General features: G+C 45.0%; 1 protein-coding gene across 1 annotated transcript in view; it reads right to left on the bottom strand.

The window, feature by feature from the left end:
* Positions 1-5,970: 5,970 nt before the first annotated feature.
* plcg1 (phospholipase C, gamma 1) overlaps positions 5,971-27,737 on the bottom strand; it is a 34,968-nt gene continuing 13,201 nt past the window's right edge. Inside the window, exons 8-33 of the mRNA XM_083642117.1 lie at positions 27,055-27,077; positions 26,878-26,947; positions 26,652-26,753; positions 25,464-25,582; positions 24,615-24,700; positions 23,738-23,858; positions 23,324-23,492; positions 22,411-22,533; positions 21,960-22,061; positions 20,736-20,923; positions 19,322-19,522; positions 18,520-18,639; positions 17,671-17,851; positions 17,230-17,307; positions 16,995-17,098; positions 16,765-16,855; positions 16,123-16,192; positions 15,231-15,394; positions 14,790-14,886; positions 13,955-14,179; positions 13,157-13,305; positions 12,759-12,873; positions 10,515-10,676; positions 9,587-9,675; positions 9,184-9,464; positions 5,971-9,060 (exon numbers count right to left, since the gene is read on the bottom strand). Of these exons, the coding sequence (XP_083498243.1) occupies positions 9,018-9,060; positions 9,184-9,464; positions 9,587-9,675; positions 10,515-10,676; positions 12,759-12,873; positions 13,157-13,305; positions 13,955-14,179; positions 14,790-14,886; positions 15,231-15,394; positions 16,123-16,192; positions 16,765-16,855; positions 16,995-17,098; positions 17,230-17,307; positions 17,671-17,851; positions 18,520-18,639; positions 19,322-19,522; positions 20,736-20,923; positions 21,960-22,061; positions 22,411-22,533; positions 23,324-23,492; positions 23,738-23,858; positions 24,615-24,700; positions 25,464-25,582; positions 26,652-26,753; positions 26,878-26,947; positions 27,055-27,077 (3,273 nt within the window). The 3' untranslated portion in view covers positions 5,971-9,017. The remainder of the gene's footprint in view (positions 9,061-9,183; positions 9,465-9,586; positions 9,676-10,514; positions 10,677-12,758; positions 12,874-13,156; positions 13,306-13,954; positions 14,180-14,789; positions 14,887-15,230; positions 15,395-16,122; positions 16,193-16,764; positions 16,856-16,994; positions 17,099-17,229; positions 17,308-17,670; positions 17,852-18,519; positions 18,640-19,321; positions 19,523-20,735; positions 20,924-21,959; positions 22,062-22,410; positions 22,534-23,323; positions 23,493-23,737; positions 23,859-24,614; positions 24,701-25,463; positions 25,583-26,651; positions 26,754-26,877; positions 26,948-27,054; positions 27,078-27,737) is intronic.

Here is a 27,737-nt window from a genome sequence, read left to right as displayed (position 1 = left end):
GTGTGGGGGGGGGGGTGTGGTTGGGGAGATTTCCAGTAGACTATTGTGACACCTTGCCCTAAAGCAGGGGTGGGCAACTATTTTTCATGGGGGGCCACATGAGAAATCCAGATTGTTGCCAGGGGCCGAACAAATATTGTCATGCCGTAACCCAGGGATGGGCAACTTTGATGATAGAGAGGGCCACAAAAAAAGTCCTCGCTACCAGATTTTGCTGAGGGCTGAACGCCGCCAGCGCGAAAAAATTGGGGCATTTGAAGCCAGGTTTAGAGGAATAACTCATTTTAAATTAACAGTTGTGATGTCATTATTCAGTCTTAACCACCAATATTTGATCCTTTTCTCACTCACTCCTATGTCACCACACTCTCCCTGCAGGGCTTGAAATTAACTTTTTTCACCACCTGCCAATATGGCTGCTAGATTTTAAAGTTACCAGCCAATTAGAATTTCCACTATCCAAAATGTTTTTCTTGAAATAAACCAGAATATGAGTGAGTTAATTTAAGCATAAGTATCAGTAAGTGGCTGGGATTCTCAAAGCCTGTGTTGAGGGTCACACAAACATGCACTCTTGAAGCTAAATAAATCCAAAACCAACAAGTTAATTATTTAAATTTCTACCTCAATGTAGAACAGCCATTTCTTACACATGAGATTACTTTTGGCCTTTTAGTCATAAAGATTATTGAAAGATATTCCATATTCCAGACTGAAATGCTATAACAGAAGAATATTGGCCAGAATGACATGAACATTTGGACACTTATTCAGCGGGTATCTTGCATGTTGCGTTCAGGTGCACTGTAAAAAAAAAAAAAAAATTGCAATTCCATCGCGGGCCACACAGGGGGCCGTATGTTGCCCATGTGTGCTTTATAGTAACGTTCAGTCCTAACTCATTTATAATTAAGCCCATAGTTAATGAACTAATCATGTACAAAACACACACACAGTCACATATTTTATATACTGTATATGTTGTAAGCCTAATTTTTGCCATCACAGCTGCTTTTTACATGTATGGGATAATACAGGCTTAATATACAAGGTGTCCCAAGCTCTGAGTCATTATAAACTCAATTAGCTACAGAAGCTAATGTTCACATTCAGTCCTTGTATATTTCTCTCATGTGTTCATCATTCCTTTCCTCTGTGTGTGTGTGATTGAGAAATGAGATGCAGGTGGTGTTCATCCTAATTGGCCTGGTCAGGTGTCAGATTGCTGCTGGCTGATTGGCTGGTGGAGAGCATTTAAGCCACCTGATGCCATCCTGTCGCCCCTTGCTCTCCTCATTCCCAACGATGATGGCTGCTGTGCTGACTGCTGTGGTCTGTCAGGTAGGAACTGTGTGTAGACCTACTTTAGTAGTTCTGCAGAACTTAAGATGTGTCTTTATCTTGGTAGACCTGTGCAGTCTAAACTGTAAATAGTTACCTTCCAGATCTACACTTTTGTACACTGTAAATAACACTTACCCAAGTAGCAGAAAGTAGGGGGAGAAGCCCTTTAGTTTTTTGTAACATTTTCTCATGTTTATTTTGTAGGAGCTTATAGGTAAGAGCTGTGTCATTTAATCCATCATTTTCTTTTCTTAGGTAAATTTAAGGTTGGGGATTAGTTTGATTGGTTAGTTGTTTTGGGGCCATGCTGTGCTCTGAAACTAAACCTGCTACTTGTGAACTTGTGATGGTGGTTTGGCTGATCATCCTTGGGAGTGGGAAGAGTGGGGGCACTTTTGTGTTGCGGTCCGGTTCCCCGAGGCCGGTTCCTAACATAATTGGGTGCTCGTCTGCTTTACTCATTCGTCAGCACGTCGTCTGTGAGTGTGTGTGTATATATATATTTTATGTTTGTCTGGTGGGCAGTCTTTGTGCAGGTGGTAAATGGTGTTAGTCAAGGTGCCTTTGCATGGAGCTGAGGAATCTCATGGTGGTAAAGCTGGTGGAGATGTTTGTTGGAGGAGGAGCCGGTCAGAGGGGACCAGTAAGACTGAGGAGGGGCGTGACAAGGCAGGGCCGTCAGTAGCACCGTTTCTCCTCTTTCTGTGTAGACTGCTACCCTACAAGAGTCTCCGTACATTGACTTGCCTGTCACTCTGACTCCCAAGCCGTCTAAATCAGCGATACAGACGTATTTTACAAGTGTCACAGAAACATTTCAAAGCCACATATTGAGAAGAAGGGTTCATAGCTTCTCGACGTCGGGGTTAGAAAGCTCGTCGCTGCTCATAAATGCCTCTTTTCATCTGAAGTCTGTGCTGGTGATATTTTTTACCGAGCTTTCGGCCAGAGTGGCGCTGTTGAGCGCTCTGATGGCTGGGAGCTCTAACCTGGAAAAAATATCACCAGCACAGACTTCAGATGAAAAGAGGCATTTATGAGCAGCGTCGAGCTTTCTAACCCCGACGTCGAGAAGCGATGAACCCTTCTCAATATGTGGCTTTGAAATGTGTAAATACGTCTGTATCACTGATTTAGACGGCTTGGGAGTCAGAGTCACAGGCAAGTCTATGTATGGAGACGGGACTCTTGTAGGGTAGCACAGTCTACACAGAAAGAGGAGAAACGGTGCTACTGACGGCCCTGCCTTGTCACGCCCCTCCTCAGTCTTACTGGTCCCCTGTGACCGGCTCCTCCTCCAACAAACCTCTCTCTCCACCAGCTTTACCACCATGAGCTTCCTCAGCTCCATGCACACCATTTACCACCTGCACAAAGACTGCCTACCAGACAAACATATAAAATATATATATATATACTCAGACGACGTGCTGACGAACGAGAAAAGCGGACGAGCCCCCAATTATGTTAGGAACCGGCCTCGGGGAACGGGACCGCAACACAAAAGTGCCCCCACTCTTGCCACTCCCAAGGATGATCAGCCAAACACCATCACAACTTCACAAGTCGCAGGTTTAGTTTCAGAGCACAGCATGGCCCCAACAACAAACTAATCCCCAACCTTAAACTTACCTAAGAAAAGGATGGATTAAATAAGACAGCTCTCACCTATAAGCTCCTACAAAATAAACATGAGAAAATGTTACAAAAAACTAAAGGGCTTCTCCCTCCTACTTTACTTGTGTAAGATGTTAGTGTACAAAAGTGTAGAGCTGGAAGTAGCTATTTACAGTTTAGACTGCACAGGTCCACCAAGATAACACATTCAAGTTCTGAAGAATTAAGTAGGCCTACACAGTTCCTACATAACAAAACAAAGAGTCATCATAGAGAATTACGCGTACAATGAGTGGACTCATAGTTCAATCACACACTGAGGAAAGGAATGATGTGAACACATATCATAGACTCATGGTTTAAATCTGTAGCAAATTGAGGTTTGAATAATAGCCCCAAACATGTTATTTCACCAACTTCCTGTTTCTGCATTGTTGAATGGGTTTGGGGATGCCATCCCTTGCTGTCACTGCCAACGATGATGGCTGCTCTGCTGATTTGTTCTGTGAGGTAGGAACTGTGTGTAGGCCAACTTTAGCAGTTCTTTAGAACTTGAAGATCTGTCCTTGTCTAGGTAGACTTGTGCAGTCTAAAATGTAAATAGCTACCTTCCAGATCTATACTTTTTTACACTAAATAACTCTTACCCAAGTAGGAGGGAGAAGCCCTTTAGTAGGAGGGAGAAGCCCTTTAGTTTTGTAACATTTTCTCATGTTTATTTTGTAGGAGCTTATAGGTGAGAGCTGTGTCTATTTTTTTTTTTTATCCATCCTTTTCTTAGGTAAGTTTATGGTTGGCGATTAGTTTGATTTGTTGATGTTGGGGCCATGCTGTGCTCTGAAACTAAACCTGCTACTTGTGATGGTGGTTTGGCTGATCATCTTTGGGAGTGGGAAGAGTGGGGGCACTTTTGTGTTGCCATCCCCTTCCCCGAGGCCAGTTCCTAACATAATAGGGGGTCGCCCGCTTTTCTCGATAGTCAGCACGTCGTCTGTGTATATATATATATATATATATATATATATATATATATATATATATATATAATATGTTTGTCTGGTGGGCAGTCTGTGCAGGTGGTAAATGGTGTTAGTCAAGGTGCCTTTACATGGAGCTGAGGAAGCTCATGGTGGTAAAGCTGGTGGAGATGTTTGTTGGAGGAGGAGCCGGTCAGAGGGGACCAGTAAGACTGAGGAGGGGCGTGACAAGGCAGGGCCGTCAGTAGCACCGTTTCTCCTCTTTCTGTGTAGACTATGCTACCCTACAAGAGTCCCGTCTCCGTACATAGACTTGCCTGTGACTCCCAAGCTGTCTAAATCAGTGATACAGACGTATGTACAAGTGTCACAGAAACATTTCAAAGCCACATATTGAGAAGAGTTCATAGCTTCTCGACGTCTGGGTTAGAAAGCTTGACGCTGCTCATAAATGCCTCTTTTCATCTGAAGTCTGTGCTGGTGATATTTTTTCAGCCGTCACAGCGCCACTCTGGCCAAAGGCTCGGTAAAAAATACCAGCGCAGACTTCAGATGAAAAGAGGCATTTATGAGCAGCGTCAAGCTTTCTAACCCTGACGTCGAGACGCTATGAACCCTTCTCAATATGTGGCTTTGAAATGTTTCTGTGACACTTGTAAATACGTCTGTATCGCTGATTTAGACGGCTTGGGAGTCAGAGTGACAGGCAAGTCTATGTACGGAGACTCTTGTAGGGTAGCATAGTCTACACAGAAAGAGGAGAAACGGTGCTACTGACGGCCCTGCCTTGTCACGCCCCTCCTCAGTCTTACTGGTCCCCTCTGACCGGCTCCTCCAACAAACATCTCCACCAGCTTTACCACCATGAGCTTCCTCAGCTCCATGCAAAGGCACCTTGACTAACACCATTTACCACCTGCACAAAGACTGCCCACCAGACAAACATAAAATATATATATATATATACACACACACACACAGACGACGTGCTGACGAATGAGAAAAGCAGACGAGCACCCAATTATGTTAGGAACCGGCCTCAGGGAACGGGACCGCAACACAAAAGTGCCCCCACTCTTCCCACTCCCAAGGATGATCAGCCAAACCACCATCACAGGTTCACAAGTAGCAGGTTTAGTTTCAGAGCACAGCATGGCCCCAACACAACTAACCAATCAAACTAATCCCCAAACTTAAATTTACCAAAGAAAATGATGGATTAAATAAGAGACACAGCGCTTACCTATAAGCTCCTACAAAATAAACATGAGAAAATGTTACAAAAAACTAAAGGGCTTCTCCCCCTACTTTCTGCTACTTGGGTAAGTGTTATTTACAGTGTACAAAAGTGTAGATCTGGAAGGTAACTATTTACAGTTTAGACTGCACAGGTCTACCAAGATAAAGACACATCTTAAGTTCTGCAGAACTACTAAAGTAGGTCTACACACAGTTCCTACCTGACAGACCACAGCAGTCAGCACAGCAGCCATCATCGTTGGGAATGAGGAAAGCAAGGGGCGACAGGATGGCATCAGGTGGCTTAAATGCTCTCCACCAGCCAATCAGCCAGCAGCAATCTGACACCTGACCAGGCCAATTAGGATGAACACCACCTGCATCTCATTTCTCAATCACACACACACAGAGGAAAGGAATGATGAACACATGAGAAATATACAAGGACTGAATGTGAACATTAGCTTCTGTAGCTAATTGAGTTTATAATGACTCAGAGCTTGGGACACCTTGTATATTAAGCCTGTATTATCCCATACATGTAAAAAGCAGCTGTGATGGCAAAAATTAGGCTTAGAACATATACAGTATATAAAATATGTTACTGTGACCGCATTGACGCGGTTCGCTGTCTTAAAGGGATACACACACAAATGCTGCATCCGGTATCATTGGGTTAAGTAGGTCAAAGTCACATTAGGGAGAAGGGTGGGAGTCGCAATTTAATGTAATGAAAATTAACACCAAGTAGTATTAAGTAGTAAGTATTTTATTTACTTTTCAGGCTTGAATATGTTTCATATGAAAGGCAAAAATTAAAATGAATACTTTTCTTCTCCATAGCTTAGGCACGTTACAGAAAGGCTTGTTTGTAAATGAGACCATCAGTAACAAAACAAGAGAGATCAAAAAAAAACAGTGAAAACAAATGAGACTGGAGCCCAACAGGGCATGTGAAGGGCGTGGCTATAAAGTGAAGGGCGTGGCTATAAAGTGATGCGTACACAGACAGAGAGGCACATAGACTTCAGCAGACAGGTCAGCAGCAAGAGCAGTGCAGCATTGGAGGGAGAACTCTCCACAACACACAGACCATTCTCTGACCATGAGCGAAACCATCAGCTTTGGGATCAAACGGGGGTGCAAATACAAAAAGGTGCCGAAACATTTTTCTGCGAGACAAAAGTCAGACCTGAAGTGTATTAAATTCTGCCCTTGCTTTTACCTTCCCTACTTCATACCATATGGCTTAGGAGTGTCTCACTGGTCAAACATTCTGAGTGAGAATACCGAGTTTACATCACACGGTCAATAACTTATATTAGGTCGTAGAAAACACTGTTTCTGATACAAACCTGGAAAGACAACAGGCATTAGTTAATACAAGCTATGTCTGGAGACTTCCACCCCCTGGCATCTTTAGCAGCCGTCAGCCACGGGAACACAGCTACAACCAAGCCATAGGCACAAGCCAAGATTTAACCTTCTCCCAAACGCACTCTCAGATCAGAAACACAGGAAATGAGAACTGCCCGCAAGTAGGCTATAAGGGCAACACCATTTAAATCTTGATTACCGAGTTAGACAAAAGCTGACGGAGAATCTAAAGTTGGGAATGACGACTAGGAGTTGGCCGTCGGAGCCAATGTTTGACATTCAGTTTTAGCCCTCTACCAGTTATTCACACCAAGTCTCCATTTTTGTAGTTTATCACAAATTAAAGGGGCAATTAAACTGCTACATCGTGGCAGTGGGACTTAAAATCCACGCAGGCTCTGGTGCTGTGACAAAACTCTCCAGAACAGCACGGCACAAGGAGCACATTTTTGTCTGTGGTGCAGCAAAACAGACAAGCAAGGCATACAATATGACATGTTGTCTTTTAAACCTTATATTGGCAATCCAAATCATCCCATTTGGTCACTGTTGGTCGACAATACTGTACTTTGTTTGGTTATCTGTCCCTCTCTTCACACCATGTCTCATTCAAACATGAGAGACCCCCGACTAAATAAGCAATAGAGATGTCAACAAATGAAAATAAGACTTTGCAGAGAAGCTGGGAAACAGCAAGCCACTTTAACAGAGACATCTGTTAGAAAACCAAGACACACTTTCCAAACAGCCACTGAATAAAAACATCATCATCGTGGCCATTATCATCATCACTTATGTAGCTTTGGCAGTTATGGGGATAGTTATGTTCAACAAATCAAACACTGGATAAAGGGGGGCCATAGTTGCTAGTAAGACTTGAAAATTAAGTAAACATTAATACATTTCTGAAGCATTTCATCACAGAAATTGTGAATCTCGGACTGCACAATTAATCAGTTATATGTATTATAGTGTATTGACAAGTGTTGAAACATTTAATTTCAATTAGAATGTCCCCCATAATTGAAAATGGTGATATACGTGTACAATGAAATAAATTCCTCAAATCGGCAAGACTAATTGTGACTAAGAAGAATCATGATCACATGATCTATTAAAATAATCAAGATCAGGATTCACTTTTTAGTCATAACTGTGCAGCCCTATGGAACTGAGGGAAATGTCCTTATGCCTAGAGCAAACTACAATTCTGTGCTGCCATGACAGCGGCTGCATCACCTAACCCCCTGTACTGTGAACACGCGGGGAGATAATAAAAGCAGCAGCAGCAGCAAAAAAAAAAAAAAGGCAGACAATATAAAACATCATTATTCAGACTCAGACAGCCTCCTGTAGGACTGACAGTCAGCCCCCTGTAGGACTGACAGTCGGCCTCCTGTAGGACTGACAGTCAGCCCCTGGCCCTGCTGCATCACCAGTGTGGGGGTTCGACTCCCTACAGACATCATAGAGTAAGACTATCAGTGGATGGGGAGTGAGTTTTAAATGTGTCAGGTTGGCTGGTAAAGACACCTGCAACGCAGGAAATGGAATGATGTGCAGTTTTCGGGAATGTAAGTGGGGGGGGGGGGGGGGGGGCTTGGCTGAGTTGTGTATGTAGCTATGATGCCTGCAAACAGGCAGCCATCACAAACAGGCTATGACTTCTTCCTGATGCCTTCAAAAAATAATAATAAAAAATAATAATTCCAGGATTAGGCTGTGTTAAATTCCCCCCACAAAGCGCAGAGGGGAGACATTAAAAATAGCCATAGAGAGCCCTCGTGTTTTACACATATACATAAAAAAAAAAAAATGAAAGTCACATTATGAATGTTTAAAGGTTTAAATAATAATAATTAAAAACATGGAGACAGGAGCTCTTTGAGAGCAGGTCAGCTGCTGCTGTTCTCTGGCCAACAGCACATCAGGAATAAATATATATATTCATATACGCCAAAGAGAGAGAGAGGAGCAAAGAAACTTAACACCTTAACCCGGAAACAGTTTCAAACTGAGACCTTTTACAACTCTCTCTTTCCCTCCTCTTCGCCTCCAAACTAAGCAACTGTTGAAAAACGCACAACAGAAAACAAGCTGTCCCACACAGACTACTTAGTCCAGGGCTGGAACTTCTCAGCCTTGTTTTTGTTCTTCTGTTGTTTATGTCCGTTTCTCCTTCCTGTTCACAGCCGACAGCTTCCCCTCGGCCCCACTTCCATGTCCGAGTCTCTCCTTCTCTTCGGGCGAGAGAGGAGAGGAGGCTGGGGGGGCCGCAGGGCGAGGGAGACGGAGAATGGAGGGAGGGAGAGCTGCTGAAATGTAGGCCAAAGCGGTGGTGGGCGTTTCCATGGAAACAGTGTTCACAGCAGTCAGTGACATCATCGGTACGGGGAGAGGTGACCAGGAGGAGGAGGAGGGGGGGGGGGGGGGGGGTGCCACAGAAACACATCCTGATTGGTCCTACACGCGGTTCTCTCCGCCCACTCTGGTCCTCCGCATCATCCTGAGGTAGAGACAAAGAGAGAGAAAACTCAAGAATCTTCTATGGCCGCAACGCTCGCTCAGGCACAGGCATATTCAATACACCCCAAATCATACCCCGGCAGCCACGCCTTTACACACACACCTTCTGTTCTGTGGGTCCATGTGGTCCAACAGCGCCTCCTGGGACACCCTGAAGTCATCGAGGGGAGACTGAGTATGAGGGGACTGGTAACGGGCTTCAAAGGAGCCCTCCCTGCCCCTGTAGGCCATGGCCTGGGCCGGGGACTGGGGCAGAGAGGACATGGAGGAGACCGACGACGAGGAGCTCAGATCCCCCAGACGCTCACGCCCCGTCTGGGCAACCGCCGTCACCGACGCGGCTCCCACGCCGAGAAAGTTGCTCAGAACCTCTCCGTTTTCATCCTGGTGGGAGGGAGAAAGGACAAGGAGAGACATGCAGAGAAAGAGAAATCAGTGCGTCGTACTAACGCAGTAGGTTAGAAAGTGTGAACTCCTCTGTTTGTGTAGAGAGAGCGCTGGCTTACCCTGCCCCTGACGATGTCCATGTGGACCAACAGAGAAGCCAGCTCGAGATCTTCATTGTAGCTGTTCTTCAGAGGCACTGACCGGTAACCTGGCACCGTGCGACGACAGAGACACACACAAGACAGAAACTATTTAGTCAGTGGGATTTTAGGGTCAATTTTGTGGTCCTGCTTCATTACAGCACGCTTGTATATCAGTCAGAGATGGGAACTTGGACTTGAGTCGCACTTAAGTCACACACACAGTGACTTGAGACTTGACTTGAGACTTGTCCTCAAAGACTTGAGACTTGACTTGGACTTGAGATTTGGGACTTGTGAACAATCTTTATTTTTGAGTGTATTAACATTAAGGAAAGGTCTACTAATAATAATGTCATCTAATCAATGCTGATGCTGTATGCTAACAGATAAAGAGTGAGGATAATACACTACATGCTTTGAATTCCTTAGTTAGCTAATAGCTATGCAGTGTTCTAAGCAGACTGGATGGCATCCAGCAGATGATAGAACGCTCATCCATAGGAGACTTGACTTGGACTTGTAAAAAATGACTTGTGAGCATCTCTGATATCAGTCAAATGTCACTCCCAACTCATTATCTCCCTCTCTCTCTCTCTCTCAACCCAACCACTCATGGCAGATGAACGTCCACCAAGAGCCAGATCTGCTCAGGGTTTCTCCCCCGTGGAAAGGAGGCTTTCCTTGACGCCATCACTAAAGGCATGTTGGGAAACTGTTTCAATTGCCACATGACCTGTGCAGTACAACAGCCAGTGCATGTGAGAACTGTTTCAATTGTTGGGTCTAAAATATAAAGAGCCTGGTCTTCTACCTGCTCTATTTGTAAAGCGCCTGGAGATTTATAGAAATATAAAAATGATTGACTGATTAATTGATTGATTGAGAGAGCACGTCATGCGTGTACCTGTCTTGAGGCTGTTGATGGGGAAGGTGGCCTGAGCCAGGAAGTTCTGGTCACTGAACATGTCAATCTCGTACACCACAAAGCGCAGGAAGGCAAAGGCAGAGTTGCCCACTGTGAATTGAAATGGCTTCCGTGGCCACGTGGGGTTCAGACCGTTATCAGCTGGGGAGAAAAAAAAAAGAAAAAGGTATTATAGAGTGAAAAAGGTTTAAAAATGTACAGAAAGCAACCACCACACAACTGTACAGAAAGCAGCCACCATACAACATGAGTGTAATGCTAAAGTATCTAGGACAGGGGTCTCAAACTCAAATGACCTGGGGGCCGCTGAGTGTCCAGTCTTGTCACAAGGGGGCCACTTCATGTATTTAAAAAAAAAGAGAGAGAAAAATGCAACCGTTCGAATTCTCAACATTAACAATTTATTCATTTATTTGAGGGACAATCTATTTTTTACATTAACAATTTATTTGTTTATTTGAGGGACTTTGTTTTCTTTTTTTTAGGGACAATGCACATTACTAAATTAGGCAGTGTTAATTTTCAACTGTCCCTTGGAACTCCAACTAGAATTAGAACTGATCATAAATGTCACTTGACAGCTCAGTAATCCGCTCTGCCACTGTGTTGGCTGAAAGGCTGATGTTGCTTAAGTGACTTTCTTTTCTGGACAGACGATATAACATATAACAGAAGTGGAGTATTGGCCAGAATGACATGAACATTTGGAAACTTATTCAGCGGGTATCTTGCATGTTGCGTTCAGGTGCATTTCATGCGGCCCGCGGGCCGTGAGTTTGAGACCCCTGATCTAGGATGACGCCACAGAGGAATGAAATGAACCCTCTGTGAGTTGTTTGAGGCCATAACACTTTATGAAAGCTGTGGCAAAACTTGGTCCACAGTCCACACACCACGTCATGTTTTCCCCATTACATTACATGCCATTCCCACACATGGCTTAATTGTTAAGTACAACTTCCTGTTTTTTCTAGGACCAGACAGGAAATTACACGAGGTTGATGTATCCAGTAAACTGTTTCTAACTACCCACGAAAGACAATCCAGGCACTCCAAATATAAAAAAATAGAACCACGAGGGAGGAAGGAAATAAAATAAAATAAACCTTTATTGTAGTGGTTGAATCATTAAAAAAAAGAAAAAAAATCGACCACTAGAGGTCTTCTTCAGGGCTTTATTTCCTTCCTCGTGGTTAGGTTTGTATATTTGGAGTTGTTGACAAAGGCCACCAGGCCGAAACGTTGTCTTTTTATTAAATTCATTGCATCGGAGCCAGAGTGTGCGGTTTCTACTCTTTTTATATATTTGTATATTTGGAGTGTCTGGATTGTTTGTTTGTTGGTCGCACTCTTTCTTTTCCCTGTTTTCCAAGAGCACCTGACACATTTTTGATCCTCGTTTGACAACAGGCTACACAGCAGGGACACTCAACTTGCTTTGCCCAGGGGCCACTTTTGCAAAATGACAGGAGGCCAGGGGCCAGCTAATAAACAAACAATAATATAAATTTTTCTGTCGCGGGTTGTAAGTTTTTGGGGGTGCCAGGCCAGCCGGAGTTTAGTCTGACAATTTTATCGTTTAAGATTTTTACACTCTGCCATGAACCCACATAGCATAAATTTTAACCGCCAAGCAGAATGCCAAAGCAATAATCACAGCGACAATGCAAACACAGGGGAGTTCAATATAAACCATGGGGTACAATGGAAAACCACTCACGAAAGAAATCTGTCCTGCAGGCAAGTCCAAATAATCAATTAAACTATAGATGTTATTCACCAAAAATAGAGTTGCAGAGTTTAAAAAAAGAAAGAAATTTAGGAATTCAGTTTGTTCACTTCAATTCAGTTCTCAAATCTGTTCAGAGTAAACCCTCTTCCCAAACAAATCAGTAAAGGATCTCTCTAAAAAGAAAATTAACCAAACATCTCCGACCGACCGCACACAGGATAGTTAGTTAGGTTAGTTAGTACATAGTGCTTGGGCGTCAATATTTGACAATTTTGCTGGAGCTCAGTCAAAATTTATTTAACATTACGTTTTCTTTATGAATTAGAAAATGGTGGGGGGGCCACTCGGCACCCTATCAGGGACTGCTTTTGGCCCCTGGGCCGTAAGTTGAGTATCACTGCTATAGAGCGACCAGTCTTTCCCCTTTTTGTTTCCAACTACCCATTCCTTGATTGGGGTTTGGGGAAGGGTTAAATCAGAGCAGTCCTCACCTTCAGAGTCTGTTTTTTGCTTGGCACTGTCATACTCTGCTCCACACACCTCGATCTCGATCAGTGGACACACAATGCCACGTCCGTGCTTGGGCAGGTGTCGCGCCCCCAATACCTTACGATCAGAAGGAGAACAGAGTTGGTACACCACACACACACTCACTCCTTCACACACAGGCATCACACATCTACACACAGGTATCACACACATACACACAGGCGTCACACATATACACACAGGTATCTCACACATACACACAGGCGTCACACACATACACACAGGTGTCACACATATACACACAGGTATTACACACATACACACAGGTGTCACACACACACACACACACACACACACACACACACACACACACACACACACAGTCCAACCCTCTCTCTACCTCGATCTGCAGAGTGACTGTGTCAAGGCCTCGTAGGGTGTGTCTATCAAAGGGATCAAAGGTGTCGTCCCTCATGATGGGCGGTTGGAGGACATAGCCGCTCCTTCCATTCAGCATGAACAGCGCCTGGTTCATCTGCATGGGCTTATCTGCACACAGGAGTGAGGGAGGAAGGGAGGGAGGGATGAGCCGGAATATAAAAAGTAAGTAGAGAAGTACAATGAAGAAAAATATGAAATATTCCAAAAGGTACGATATATCCCCCGATTTTTTTATCCCATTTTTTAACCCCCATTAGTGCTAATTTAATTTATTTATCCTGGTTGCTGCTCCACCCTCTGCCGATCTGTGGAGAGCCGAAACTGGCTCCATGCTTCCTCCGAGACATGGGCAGTTAGCCAGCCGCTTCTTTTCACCTGACAGGGGAAGCTTCACCGGTAGGACATAGCACGTGGGAGGTTCACGCTATTCCAACCAGTTCCCCTCCCTCCGAACAGGCGCCCTTAACGACCAGAGGAGGAACCACATTAGCAACCAGGATATTGCATGTTTTGGTGAAGGGGGTACCTATATGAAGGAAACCCCCGGGAGGCACGGGGAGAACATGCAAACTCCACACAGAAAGGCCCTTTTGACGACCCCACCCGGGTGGTGGGCACTCGAGGACATGCGGACGGGCACGCATTCCTTCAGCGTTCACAGCGTCCCAGGTGGGAATCGAACCCAGGACCTTCGAGCTGTGAGGCGACAGCGCTTACCACTGCCCCGCCGTACCCCCCAAAGGTACGATATATCTACCTGCTGTCTGGAAGTTGAGGGCCACCAGCTGGGATCCGCAGAGCCACATGGGCAGAGGGTCGTAGTTGGAGGAGTCGAGTCTCTGGCCTCTGGGGTAGATCCTGGACAGCTGCAGCCGGTTGTACTGCAGGAACTTCTTCCCCTTGATCTTGTTGACGTACTTCTCTGCCTTGGTCTCGGGGAAGGATGACATGTCCCGGAATTGGGCCCGCTCTGTGCCAATCTCTACAGGAGAGACAGGGGGAGAGAGAGAGGATGGATTCCACAACATGTGTATTGGCAAGACATGTGCCTAAATGTGTCACAGCGTACAGCAGGGATACTCAACTTGCTTTGCCCGGGGGCCACTTTCGTGAAATGATAGAAGGCCAGGGGCCAGTTAATAAACAAACAATGTACATTTTTCTGTAGCGGATTGTAGGTTTTTGGGGTGTCAGCCAGAGATTAGTCTGACAATGTTGTGCACACCGGATAGTTAGTTAGGTTAAGTACATACATAAGTGCCTGGGTAGCAAGCAGACGGCGGTATTTGACAATTTAGCAGCTAAATCATAGATTATTGAAAGATATTCCATATTCCAGACTGAAATGCTATAACAGAAGTGGAGTATTGACCAGAATGACATGAACATTTACATTTGGACACTTATTCAGCGGGTATCTTGCATGTTGCGTTCAGGTGCACTGTAAAAAAAAAAAAAAAAAAAAAAAAAATGCAATTCCATCGCGGGCCACACAGCGGGCCGCCAGTTGAGTATCACTGGCGTACAGTATCTGTCACGTCTCTACTGGAGTGTGTGTTCATGTATGACCGCATGTGGCGCGTAATCCTTACTGTCCTCGTCGAAAGGCACAGGCCTACAGTAGATGACCAGGTCAGACAATTCCAGTGCAATCTTCTTCCTCCTCTCCATCATCTTCCCCTCCTCCAGCTGAGCACACAGACACACAACTTTAAATACAGCCACGCACCAACATTAACACACATCCCTTATCAGTTTGTATTTTCACACAGTAGCCGACAACAATAGGAGAGTGTGGTTGTACAGCACTACTAACTAATCTAGTAACTAGACGATAGACCGCTCCCAGGGGTGAACGAACGTGTGCAACTTGAGTGTGATGCAAAGCGCTGCTGAAAAACAGTGTGCATGTTCACTGCTCAGTCAATGTTCCCTGGATAAAGACAGGTTTTGGGTGTGTGTAACTTGAACCCACAATATGGCGAGTACATGCTATGCTATGCACTCATCCTCTGCCAGCCGCTGTACTATACCTTGGCCTCCGAGGTCTGGGTGACCTCACGGATCTTGGAAACCCACTCCTTCAGTTCCTCCGAGCTGCTGGCGGCGATGTCCAGCACCTGTCCTCGTTGAGGAGAGTTGGCCGGCACCAGGGAGAAGACGTGAAGCCTGCTGCCCTTACCGTCCGGACGCACGACTAAAGACAACACAAAGAGGGAGAGTTGGAAAGAAGGCAGGCAAATAGGGATGTAGGGGTTTCCCTTCCTATTTAAACTCTTGAGTGGCTGACTATTTTCCTCCAGCCACCCATAGGAAAATGTTAACACGCAAAATGTCATGTGAAATCCTTTGTATTTGGTTGCATCTGGTAGAAAATGATTTGATGTTGAAAAAAGAAACATTTAATGTTGACGGGAAAAAACTACGCAAACATCTTCTCAGAGATAGAAAGCACAAACCGTTAATATACATTATGGAAGAGTGCAGAGTATAGACAGGAGGTTAGGATACAGAAAGATATTATTGAACCATTCCCATTCTACCACTAGATGGAGCCAAAGACCCACTCACAGGAACAGAGGCAGGCTCAGGTATTAACTGTAGTTAGCAGGGGCCACAACAAGACAACATGTTCCAACAGTAATGGTTGTGTATTGACTGGACTGGAGGGAGGATGTCAATAAAGTACTGGAGGCACAGCTGCAAGAGGAATAATAAAACCAAAGGGAAGAATCCATCATAGTAGAAACAGAAGGAAAAAGAACGATGATTGACAAAAATGATTGGGGGAAAAAACACTGCCCAAAGATGGCAGAGATTGCATGCACGCATATGCATATATGACAGTCAGAAAACAAGGGTGTCCTCCGGCAAGGTGACAGAGCTGTGCAGCTCCACAGAACAGGAAGGGGCGGGGCCACTCACCAATCTGACAGGAAGACACGTCCAAACTTCCTCTCAGCAGATCTCCCAGAGGGCTGTTCTCTGTCATCTCCTGCTTGACAGAGGCAAGGAGGACACCCCATTAAGAAACTATATATTCCACACTGTATACGTTGTCTATGACAGTGAAAAATCTGCAATAGACCCGAAGGTGATGAGTGCACTGAATTATCACGGTCAATGGTAAGAGGAGTGAGATTACTGTGGATCTACGTAGGCAAATGGTTCATTCTGTTTGGTCTGCACTAGAGATGCAACAATTCGTCGATTCATCCATTAGTCGATCGACAGAAAATTAATCGCCAACAATGTTTTTATAATCAAATGTTTAGACTAATTTTCAGAACGAAAATAAACTCAAATTCTCTCGTTCCAGCTTCTTAAATGTGAATATTTTCTGGTTTCTTTAGTCTTCTACGACAGTGAACTGATTATCTTTGGGTTCAGACAAAAGAAGACATTTGAGGACGTCGTCTTGGGCTTCGGGGGGAAAGTGATTTTTTTGTAGACCAAACGACTAATCGATTAGTCGAGAAGATAATCGACAGATTAATTGATCATGAAAATCTTTAGTTGCAGCCACAGTATGTGCACAGGTCAAATCATAAGTGTCATGATCCTCACTGTTCTGTCAGGCTCCACCGCTGATGGACTGATCTCCACATAATTGGCAGGAAACCAGAGCTGCTTCTTCCCTCCACAGTCACCCTTCCACCTGAGAGAAAAAGGGTGTGTTTGAAAACTATAATTTCATAAATAATTTAGTTGAACTCACTCTAAACACAATTGCTGTGAACGTCATCGATGCACAGATCACAGATACACCTTCACCGAATGTCACGTTTGTCACTCACCAGCCTCCTTCCTGTTTGTCCACATTGGTGATTATGGCGTTCTTGATGAAGGACAGCTCATCATCCCTCTGAGCTTTATACTCATACATAGCTCTCACCGTGCACTGGAAAGACAAGACAGAGGATTACCACACACACGCGCACACACACACACTTTCCATTGTGAATTACAGTCCAAAGTGTTCGTAAGGCGGAGTGTTCAAGCACACACAAACCCCTCCTTCTGAACACTCACCTTGAATGTAGGCATTTGATTGGCTTCCACATAAAAGCCTGGGTTCCTGCCTTCGTACAGCGAGCCGTAGTCTGGCTCCTATTGGACAACAGATTGAGCGTTATAGGGTTTTACACTTTGGGAGCACAATGTAATGTGCACACTCGACTTTTTCTTCCAATAAACATAGTCTGCAGCAGTTATATGGAATGGGTTACCTGCAAGCCTTAAAGCCCCCCCCCTCCAGTGTCATTTTTAATATATTTCCATGTGTTGCTGAGTCATGACCTGGCCTGTTTATTATGACTGTAGAATAAATACTGATATAAATAGTGTTAGCTTCTGGCGTTAGCTGCTATGCTCACCAGGCTCAAAAACGCAGCTGAATTTTATTCATACATATATTCGATATACACATTTACTCATCTCTAGCAGGTGTTTCCTACACTCTGTGGTACTCACATCAGTGCCGATCTTCTCCAGTGTGTCCTCGTTGATGGGATAGCGCAGCTTCATCTTGCGGTACAGAGGGTGCTTCTCATAGTAGCTGATGAGATCTACGAGGCTGTCAAACTCTGAGGTGCCCAGCACCACGTTCTGGCCCTCCTGCTGCACGCGGCAGTGCTTGATCTTACCCTCGGCCCTGTGGAGGAGATCACCTCAATTACTTCTCATGTCACTTGGAACATGGAAAGTAATACCGACAATGCACACGGTCTACAAAGTCATTTTGGAAACCTTTAAGCACCTTCACTCTCAATCTTCTTGCAAAATATGTTCTAGCTAGGATAAGCAGTGTTCTTTTTGCATTAGAAATGATTCCCCTCTCGTTGTTTTTCTAGATTTCCCTACTGAACCCCGTTCGCTTCTCCACACTGTCGCCTCACAGCAAGAAGATCGTCCGTTCAAATCTCCACCATGGTCCTTTCTGTGTGGAGTTTGCATGTTCTCCCTGGGTTTGCGTGGGTTTCCTCCGGGTGCTCCGGTCCCCCCCCCCAGTCTAAAGATATGCTGTGTTTGTGTAGTATTGCAATGTACGATATGATATAGTTGGTCAAATGTGTAGTATGTATATGATGTATGTATGTATGTATGTCTATGTTGTGTGTAGATATATGATGTAGTATGCCGTGATGATGCTATGTAAAGCCCTTGGAGACGTGCGTGTGTGGTAAGGGGCTATAAACATAACTAAACTGAACTCTCCACAGTTGAATTATGCACAAAAAGAAGAAGAAGAAAAGTGTATATAGAAGCATGTACACAGAAGTACAAGATTCTCATGTAATCACACATTGGGATTGGATTTACCTAAAAGAGATGGCAAAGGAGTTGGGTTCTGCCCTCTTCCTGACCAGGAAAGCCCCGTCACGTGGAACCCGCATCAGCATGTTCTCAGCCTGGCTCCTGGACAGGTTGGCATGGTACCACCTAGGACACACATGAACACAGCAAGACTGGTCAGACTGGGTGGGGAAGGAAGAGGGGTGGGTTCAATAGGCAAGGCCAAGAGAAAAGCAGGAAGTAAAGTAACTTCATAACTGCAGGATATCAGGAATAGACACACAGAAAATCCATCCTGCTTCTCTCCTTAGTCCATACTAGAGACACTGCGTAACGCGCCATCAGTCAGAAGCCACGCCCAAAACGGGGGAAAACACAAACTCCCGTCCAATCCTGGCGTTCTCCTATGTCGCGTGCATGGCCGGGTGTTGCACAAAAAGATCGTATATACAGAAGATGAACACTCCAACTTACTTCATTGACAGCTACATCCACATTTTTCTTCTCGCCAATTCTCAATGGCTTCCTTGTTTTCCTCGAGAGTATAAAAAAACTTTAACTGGCGATTCTTTACATTTGTTGTCTGCGCAGCCCCACCACACAACAGCTTTTAGCTATGTTTAATTCAAGGAAAATGACGCTGGTGTGTGGAAATGAACGGAGCGTTTCCCCCGTGATGGGCGTGGCCTATTTCATGCAGTGTCTCTATACTTTTCCACCTTAGCCTCACATAATCATTCTATGGTCACATGAATACTGTCAGAGCACTATGATGACCCTTGACCTTTGCACTAATTATTCTTGATTGTAAATTTGGCTCCAGACTCACTCCTTGCTCTCATGGGCATTGGTCTGAGGCACTGGCTCGGTCAGTTTCATCTCAAACTCGTTGCAGCGCAGCGCCACCTGCTGGTAGTGGTTGATGAGGGCGAAGAGCGTGTCGAACACCAGGTTGTCAGTCAGGTAGAACTTGGGGCTCCCCGCCTCTTGACGAGAGTGGATTCGACAGTGCTGCACCCGGCCCGAGCGCCTGGAGCAAGGGAGGGAAGGGATGATAGGAGAAGAGAAGGCGGGAGACCTAGTGAGGAATTATATCGTTTAAAAATCCTTCGCCCCACTTGTAGTCGCACTGAAGATGCCAATGTTCACAGCATAGTCACATGGCATGGTCAATGGCTATTTGAGCATGGAATTAATCTTGTTAGAAAAATGTCTCCCATTGTTTTAGGGTTAACATGTCTTCCAAATATTAAGTCTGTGGTGTCCTACTGAGTTCTTTACACCATCCCACTTATTTACGTATTAACTGAAATGAAAAATGACTTTTTAACCTTTTAGATCACATCCCTGATCAGAGTGCACCTATTATGCAAAACAATTATTACAAAAAAAAGAAAAAATCATTTTGTTTTTCTAAAGTCAACCATGCTGTCTTCATTCATAATGAGCTAGTAGAACTATCACATTTCAACCCAATTTCATATGACATGACCGCTGTCAATCAATCTTCATGACGCAGGCAACATGACTGCCTACATGGGCAGACTTTTCTAGCCCATCAATGTTAATATACTTAGCCAATAAATATGTAACATACAAAATAAAATGAACTGTAATCTCTTCATTTCATGCAGATGCAGAGGACATGTAATTGGCTCGTTAACTCGCATTCCAGGAATATCACTATTTACCGTGGCAAATTTAACCATGAACAACACATCACCCTCTGAGCCTATCCATACATTGTGAATCTAGATGGATAGATAGATTGATTAGCTTTGAGGTAACCCCACTCATGCAGATTCTATGCATTAGCAGATAGGCAAGTGATTACACAATCAGACCGTGGGAAACAACTACATTCGATCAATGAGACAGAGAGATTGACATCGACTGATCTGCCAGTCTGTCACTTTGCAATGTGCCCGAGTAAGAGCGAACCCTGCAGCACAAACAGTACGAATCAATTCTACTGAGACATAGAGTATGCTGTCGTATAGATACCGCACAGCCATGGCTGGGCGCTAATTCAATATTTATGTTTATTGTCTTTCACTAGAAGCAGAAACGTGATGAAATAATACTAACAATCATCAATTTGATAACGTGATTTTGCATATTAGCAGATATCATTTTATGCATATCAAAATAATTTCCCGTGATTGCCAGGACTGGTAAAAAAAAACTGAAACCTGTGTAGAAAAATGCAATAGTTTCTGAATGCAAATCAATATGGTCTATACCAGAAAGACAGTGTATAGTCTCCCACGAAGGTCTCACTCTCTCGGACCAGGAAGGAGCCATCAGGAGCTCCGGTCTCCAGGCAGTACTCCGACAGCAGCCTCTCGGCTATCTGTCGCCCGTCCCGCCCTGCGCCCAGCTTCCCGTGGAACCACTTCTCCGTCACATGCTGGTCCATACCATTCGACACCTGGGAGAGGAGAGGAGAGGAGAGGAGAGGAGAGGAGAGGAGAGGAGAGAGAAGAGAGAGGGAGACGCTGTTCAACTCACAGATATTTCACCAATGTTTACTTCATTTTAATTTAGCTGCAGTTGCCCATCACAGCTGGGAAATTGCCCCCCACAGATATAAAAATGTAAATAGAATAGAAATGCACCATCTGGCCATTATTGTTCACCCCCTCTACCCGCAAAATAAAAATTGCAATTATAAGACAAAATCATCCATATATCATTATATACAGTAACTATTGGGTGCAATAGAATGATCCTCCGACACACTACGACCTGCCGGTGAAACTCCACACTGTCAGGTGACAAAAAGCGGCTGGCTACTGCACATTCAAGATTCAAGATGCAAGATTTTTATTGTCACTCCGTAGTACAAGTATCACGTGTGAAATTCTTGTGCTGTAGGCTCCGTTACAACATAGTGCAAATAACGGTATAACAGTGCAAAAACAGGGCATATATAGATGCGGTAAAACAAGAGAACAACAAGCAATAACAGTTTCCTTTTCTTTTTTTAGCGTAGACACCTTAAAACATGATTAAACATTCTGTTTGCACAGGTGCAAATAACATGGGCATAATTATCATATGTAATGTACATATGATAATGTACTGCACATGTATCAGTGGAAGCATGTGCTAGGATACAACTCTCCCTGGATCGGCAGAGGCGGTGGAGCAACGACCGGGACAGCAGGGGGAGTTGGCCATGTACAATTGGGGAGAAAACTTGATAAAAAAGGGACATTCTTAAATTGCGACACAGACTGGAAGTGATCCTGGAATGGGTCCTGGAGCAAACCTGGGGCTTAGAACCAGAACACCACCCAGCTCCTACAGGAAACACTGTATGTCACATACTGCGTGACTGAAGTGCAATGCCGGATTGGTCCACAGGTTAGAGAGCACCAATCCCTTTGCATTCAAAGGCAACATTCAGGACTGGTCAGTCTGGTCTCTATATATAGCATCTAAAGCAGGCCAGGCCTCCTCACCTCTCTATGCTCCTCCTCATCATCATTGCCCTGGTTACTGGAGGTCTCTTCTGAGTAGTAGATCTTACTGCTGGTCAGGACAAAGAAATGTGGGTACCATTCCTGAGGGGGGGAGAGAGAGAGAGAGAGAGAGAGAGAGAGAGAGGATGGAGGGAGAGAGAGAGAGAGAGAGAGAGAGAGAGAGAGGATGGAGGGAGGGAGAGAGAGAGAGAGAGAGAGAGAGGATGAAGGGAGAGAGAGACAGTTATTCCCACACCGCTATATGAAATATTTAAGGATCCATGTGTTGGCTCTAAGAAGCGGCCCAACTAGGCAACGGAGGCGCCCTCTTTCAAACGATCCCATTGGCTGAAAGACTGTGGGTGGTGGAAAGCGGTGCGTGAAGCTGATGCCTGCTTCTAAAAAGAGAAAGTGACCCAGTTAGAAAAGCGCACGGTGGTGGCGAGCTTACATGGTTGATGGGGTCCTCCAGGAATAGGATGCCGTTTTTGATGGAATTGCTGATATCATTCTCCGAGTAGGGAGTGGAGGTGGACACCTCCTCGTAGGCACTGCCCTCTGCCAACTTCTTGTGCTGCAGGCGGAGAGGAGGAGAAAAGATGGGAGGGTGGAGGGAGGGAGAGCGGGAGGGGAGAAAAGCAGACAGGAAGGAGAGGAAATACATCAGAAATCGGAATTTTCAGTGTCAAACGGATGTCCCTTCATAATAGACTCAGCACTCGGGTCTCGAGCCGCGTCGTTCCAACTAGAGAACTTTCTCCCAGCTTGCATTGTTCAAACCGGGTGGAAACAATTTGAGAGGAAAGAAACGCATGGCAGAACCAATAGGGCGACCCTTTGTGCAGAATCTGTGTGTGCTTGTAAACGGATAAAACGGAATAAAATAATGCAACGTTGCTCAGGACATCCATTTTCAATGTTTTAAAAAGTTCTGCGTTACAAAGAGATTCTCTGTATCTCCACTTTGTTTCACTACGACGGATAAAAGGAGGCGAGCGTCATTTCCGGTAACTAAAGGGGCGTAGGTTTGCTAACAGCCATACTCATCACCGTTCAAACTACTGTTTTTGACAGATGATTGGTAGGCGGAGATCTCCAAAGTGTCTGGGAGCCGAGACTAGTCCCTTCATAATAACGCCCTACATCTTTGTTGCAGGGATGCAAATCATGGGTAGTGAAAAAGGTGACAGATACCAGGGCAGAAATCCTCCTATTTTAGGATGAAAAAGGGGACTGTCACCTAAAAGGTGACTTAGTTTGCATCCCTGTTGTTTAGTCTTTGGTGAGGAAAATATTTTATTTAGCGTGAAAAAATAAATAATACAATAAATAATATCATCACATGGCTCCTGGCGACCCCTGACCTTGATGAGGATCTTCTTCTTGAGCTGGTTGGGCGAGGGCAGGCCCTCGGCGGAGACGTCCACAGCCTTGGTCAGCAGCATGTCCCCGAACACCTTCTTGAAGAAGGTGGCCATGTTCCTCTGCTGCACGATGCTACAGTGGTCCTCGATGGACAGGATGATGGGATAGCTGTGGGACGAGAAGACGCATTAGCTCTCACAGTTGACAACTTGACAAGATGACCACATTCTTGATCTGTGCTCGAGTGTAACTTTCTTCCCGTGGTTTAACACTGAGAGCACCGCCATTTCTACCCCGACACATCGTTTCCATTGATATTTCGTGAGATCGACTCTCTTCGTCGGTTGTTTTCATCTCTTTCCTACGCACGGCTACGCAGCAGACAGAAAGACGTCCGATGGAGCGAGACTCACTCCGACGTGACGAAGGCGTGCTCTTTGATGGTCTGCAGGACATCGCAGAACTTGATCTTCGTGGTGAGGGTGTGCCCGTGGTAGATGACTGGCATTCCATCTGGACCATCCCAGCAGTCCACTGGAGATAAACACACAACCATACAACAAACCTCATTTATCATCATTTCACACAGAAACCAGTCAGTGCACAGTACAGTACAGTACAGTACAGTACAGTACAGTACATACTGTACAGTCATGTTCTGCACTTCAGTGTCATAAGAGTCACAGAGGAGTTACCGACCTGTCAACTGGGACAACCACAGGCTTACGTCACTTGTATTTACTCTAGTATGAGATAAGGAGATCCTTTAGCCCACTCTAAACTAGGTCTATTAATAGAAACCCGTCTGACAAGGAGTTTGTGTCACGGTAATATACAGCACAGTTAGGCAAGAATGAGTGAGTGAGCGAGTGTGAGCGCGCATGTGTGTGTGTGTGCCTGTGTGTTTGTGTGTGTGTGTGTGTGTGTGTGTGTGTGTGAGAGAGCATGTGTGTGTGCCTGAATGTGTGTGTGTGTGTGTGTGTGTGTGTGTGTGTGTGTGTGTGTGTGTGTGTGTGTGTGTGTGTGTGTGTGTGTGTGTGTGTGTGTGGAAAAAGGGTGCAGCGGTTACATTAAAAGTTGAAGAGCTGAGGATGGGGGTGTGAGCCACTTGGTTAGGAGGAGGGTGAAAGTCAAGTGGTAGTGAATTGTGCTATTTGGGTAAAGCTGTGTGTGTGTGTGTGTGTGTGTGTGTGTGTGTGTGTGTGTGTGTGTGTGTGTGTGTGTGTGTGCGCGTGTGTGTGTGTGTATGTGTATGTGTATGTGTGTGTGTGTGTGTGCGCGTGTACCCACACTCGATGCAGCGGCAGCCCATCCTCAGGCAGCGAGAGTACGCCTCCAGAGACGACTCGCTGGAAAACTGGTCTCCCGTCAGGTAGCTAAAAATAAGCACGCAGCGTCAGAGCAGCACGCGCGCACTCAAAAACAAAACAACAAACACACACGCGCGCGCACACACACACCTGCGTAGTCTTTCAGTCACACAGGATTCACACACACAGATTGATATACCAGGGGGGGCTGCACCACCGCATGCATACTTTCCACGGTGGCAGCACACAAACGCATGGAAAATGTCGTATCAAAAGGGTTTTCTCTCTCTCTCTCTCTCTCTCTCTCTCTCTCTTTTGTTGACTCGAGTAAACACGCCTTTCTCATTCAGCAGCTCGATTCAAACGGAATCAAAGGCGACGTGGAAGTCGTCATTCCGCCGCTCCAATGAGCATTGTTTCAACAAGCAGCGCGGAAGGTTATCATCTGAACTGCCTTTCACACACTTTTCAATAGGAGGAAAAATACAGTTTTCCTGCTAAACACAAGCCCAGCTCTCATTGTGGTAACGTGACTGTTAAATAATACACTTTAAATCTGATGCATGAAGTCAGTTCAAAAGCCCCTCTGGCTGGAGGAGGGTGTAGTAGCATCGAGGGAAAGATGCCAGAATACAGTGTTACCAAGGCCTAATTACCACTTGATTTACATTTCGACAAAAGCTCGACAAAATGAAATGTGTGCGGAAAAGTTCCGGTCTCATACAAAAAGCCTCGCCCTCTCTCTCTCTTCCTGTCCCCCCCCCCCCCCCCCGGCTCACCCACACGTTCCTCCATACATCCATCCATCCCTCCCTCTCTCTCTCCTTACGTGTTGTGTGAGGAGGAGATCCAGTAGTGGGACAGGGGGTTGTTCATGTCGTCGGGACACACCTGGTCCAGGGAGGCGTCCCACACGCTGTTCTCCTTGGAGAACAGGTAGGTCAGGAACTAGAACGAGAGGACGAGATGGAAGAGAGCATCGGAAAGGTGTCCTGCGATTACTCCGGCTTTAGTACTCCTCAATGCATTTCCCGCTCCATAGAACATGATGGAGCGAACATCTGCCTTGCTGAAGTGTCCTTGAGCAAGGCACTGAATCCCTAACAGCTCCAAGGGTCGCTGCTCAGGATTGGGGGAAAGCAAAAATCCCTCTGGGGATTAACAAACAATTATAACCATTTATATTTTGTATCGTTATAAACACTTTCCTTTCCCCTCTTTAGGAGCTATACACTGCATGACTAAGGCCTTTACACCTACTGTCCAAAACCACATACTCTCAAATAGCACTAATTATGGATGACGCCGATATGAACATTTTGGCCGATACCGTAACCGACAACCGATATTAACATTGCCGTTATGGCCGATAACCGATATTTACCAATGTCGATATGATCTGTATAAAAACATGTTTCTATGATAATCACATTTTGTACATACTGAAAACCACATGCAAACACTGTGAATTTGAAAAAGTAATGCATTTCTTTCTTTCCAAAACATTTGGAAAAGCACATATTCATAGATTTACCGCATTCGTTTCTTCTCAGTGTGAAAATTTTGTCCGATACCGATAACCGATATTAACATTGCAACATCGGACCGATGCCGATATGTTAAAAAATGATTAACATCGGCCGATATACCGATACGATTGATCCGTCGCACCGGTTCCCGCGGGCTTCCCGGACCCAGCTTCCTGTTCTCATAGCTTCCTGGTGTGACCACAAAAAGCTTCCCATCGTCTCTGCAGACCTCTCACACGGCGCCACACTCGATAACCTTTTCTCTCCGTGTGGGAGGAGGTGCTTCAGGCTCGAGTCATGACAATCCATGTCCATTTTGAAGCTCCCACCCACACAACAACATTGGGGGGGATTGGAAAAGTAACGTTTTTTTTTTTTTTTTTACATTTTCCACGAGTCAGCAACTCTAAAGACGCAGAACGTCTGCATGCTGAAAATCAACGGCAGGGAGAAGAAGAAAGGGGGAGAGGCAGCGAGAGTGAGACTACCTCGTCTTGGTGGAAGTAAGGCTGCTCCACCTCTCTCAGGGGGTCTTTCAGGTAGCCGAACATAAACTCCTGCACCTTGTTGTTGTCCGTGACCCACAGTTCCTGCATTCACATACATGCAGACACACAAACGCATTGAACCTTGCAAACGAAACTGTGTTGACTAAATCAGCAATGAAATCGATGTCCAAAGGCTGAGAGAGAGAGAGAGGGAGAGAGAAGGAACCTTCTGAGACTCCAGGAGGAAGCTCTTGAAGTCCTCGAGAGAGATCCTCTGTTCCGGTCGGTCAATGAACCTGACGGAGAAAGAAATGGTTCCCTTGAGAAAACAGGGGATCCATTACACAGCAAGAGGGATTCATTGTGTGCGTATGTTATGTGTATGTGTTCAGTGCTGACCTACCTCTGTAGAAACGGGATCTCCATCTGAAAGAACGACCAAAAAGGTGTTAGAACTTAGGATCGAAAGTGAATTTCTCAAAGCAATGGTCTTTTGGTGTGTATACAACTAAACTAGGGCTAACTAAAACTAGGGATGGGGCATGATTTTGGAATATTCAAATACTGTAGTAATTATTAAATAATACAATATCAAACCGTTTATGCCAGTGGTTCTCAACATGGGGTCTGGTGACCACCAGGGGTCCTTGAGGGGTCCCCAGCAAACAGATGAATTGTTAAACTTCAGCATTATTATTATTATTATTATTATTATTATTATTATTATTATTAAGTTAATGCCATTAGAGAATGTAGAAGCATGACTATTTTTTATCAGTTTATCTGTCATGGAGTTCTGGACAAAATCATATCTGACAATACAAATATTCTCAGATTTGGGACCAAGAGACATGCAAGAGAGGTGTGTGTGCGTGTGTGTGTGTGTGTGTGTGTGTGTGTGTGTGCGTGCGTGCGTGCATGATCTTGGAAGAATCGTCAATTGGTTCCCAGTGATTATCGAATAGTATTTAGCTTGAAATGCCCATCACCAACTAAAACTAGATTCAGTTTTATTTTAATTTGATTTATTTGGGGGGTGGGGGTCCTTACTCATGGGGGCACTGAGGTCATCCATTTAAACTGACC

The sequence above is a fragment of the Poromitra crassiceps genome (assembly GCF_964638095.1).
Source record: "Poromitra crassiceps genome assembly, chromosome: 8".
Classification (NCBI taxonomy): Eukaryota; Metazoa; Chordata; class Actinopteri; order Beryciformes; family Melamphaidae; genus Poromitra; species Poromitra crassiceps.
The sequence above is the reverse complement of the archived record's forward strand: the minus strand, read 5'-3'. Positions and strand labels throughout refer to the sequence as shown.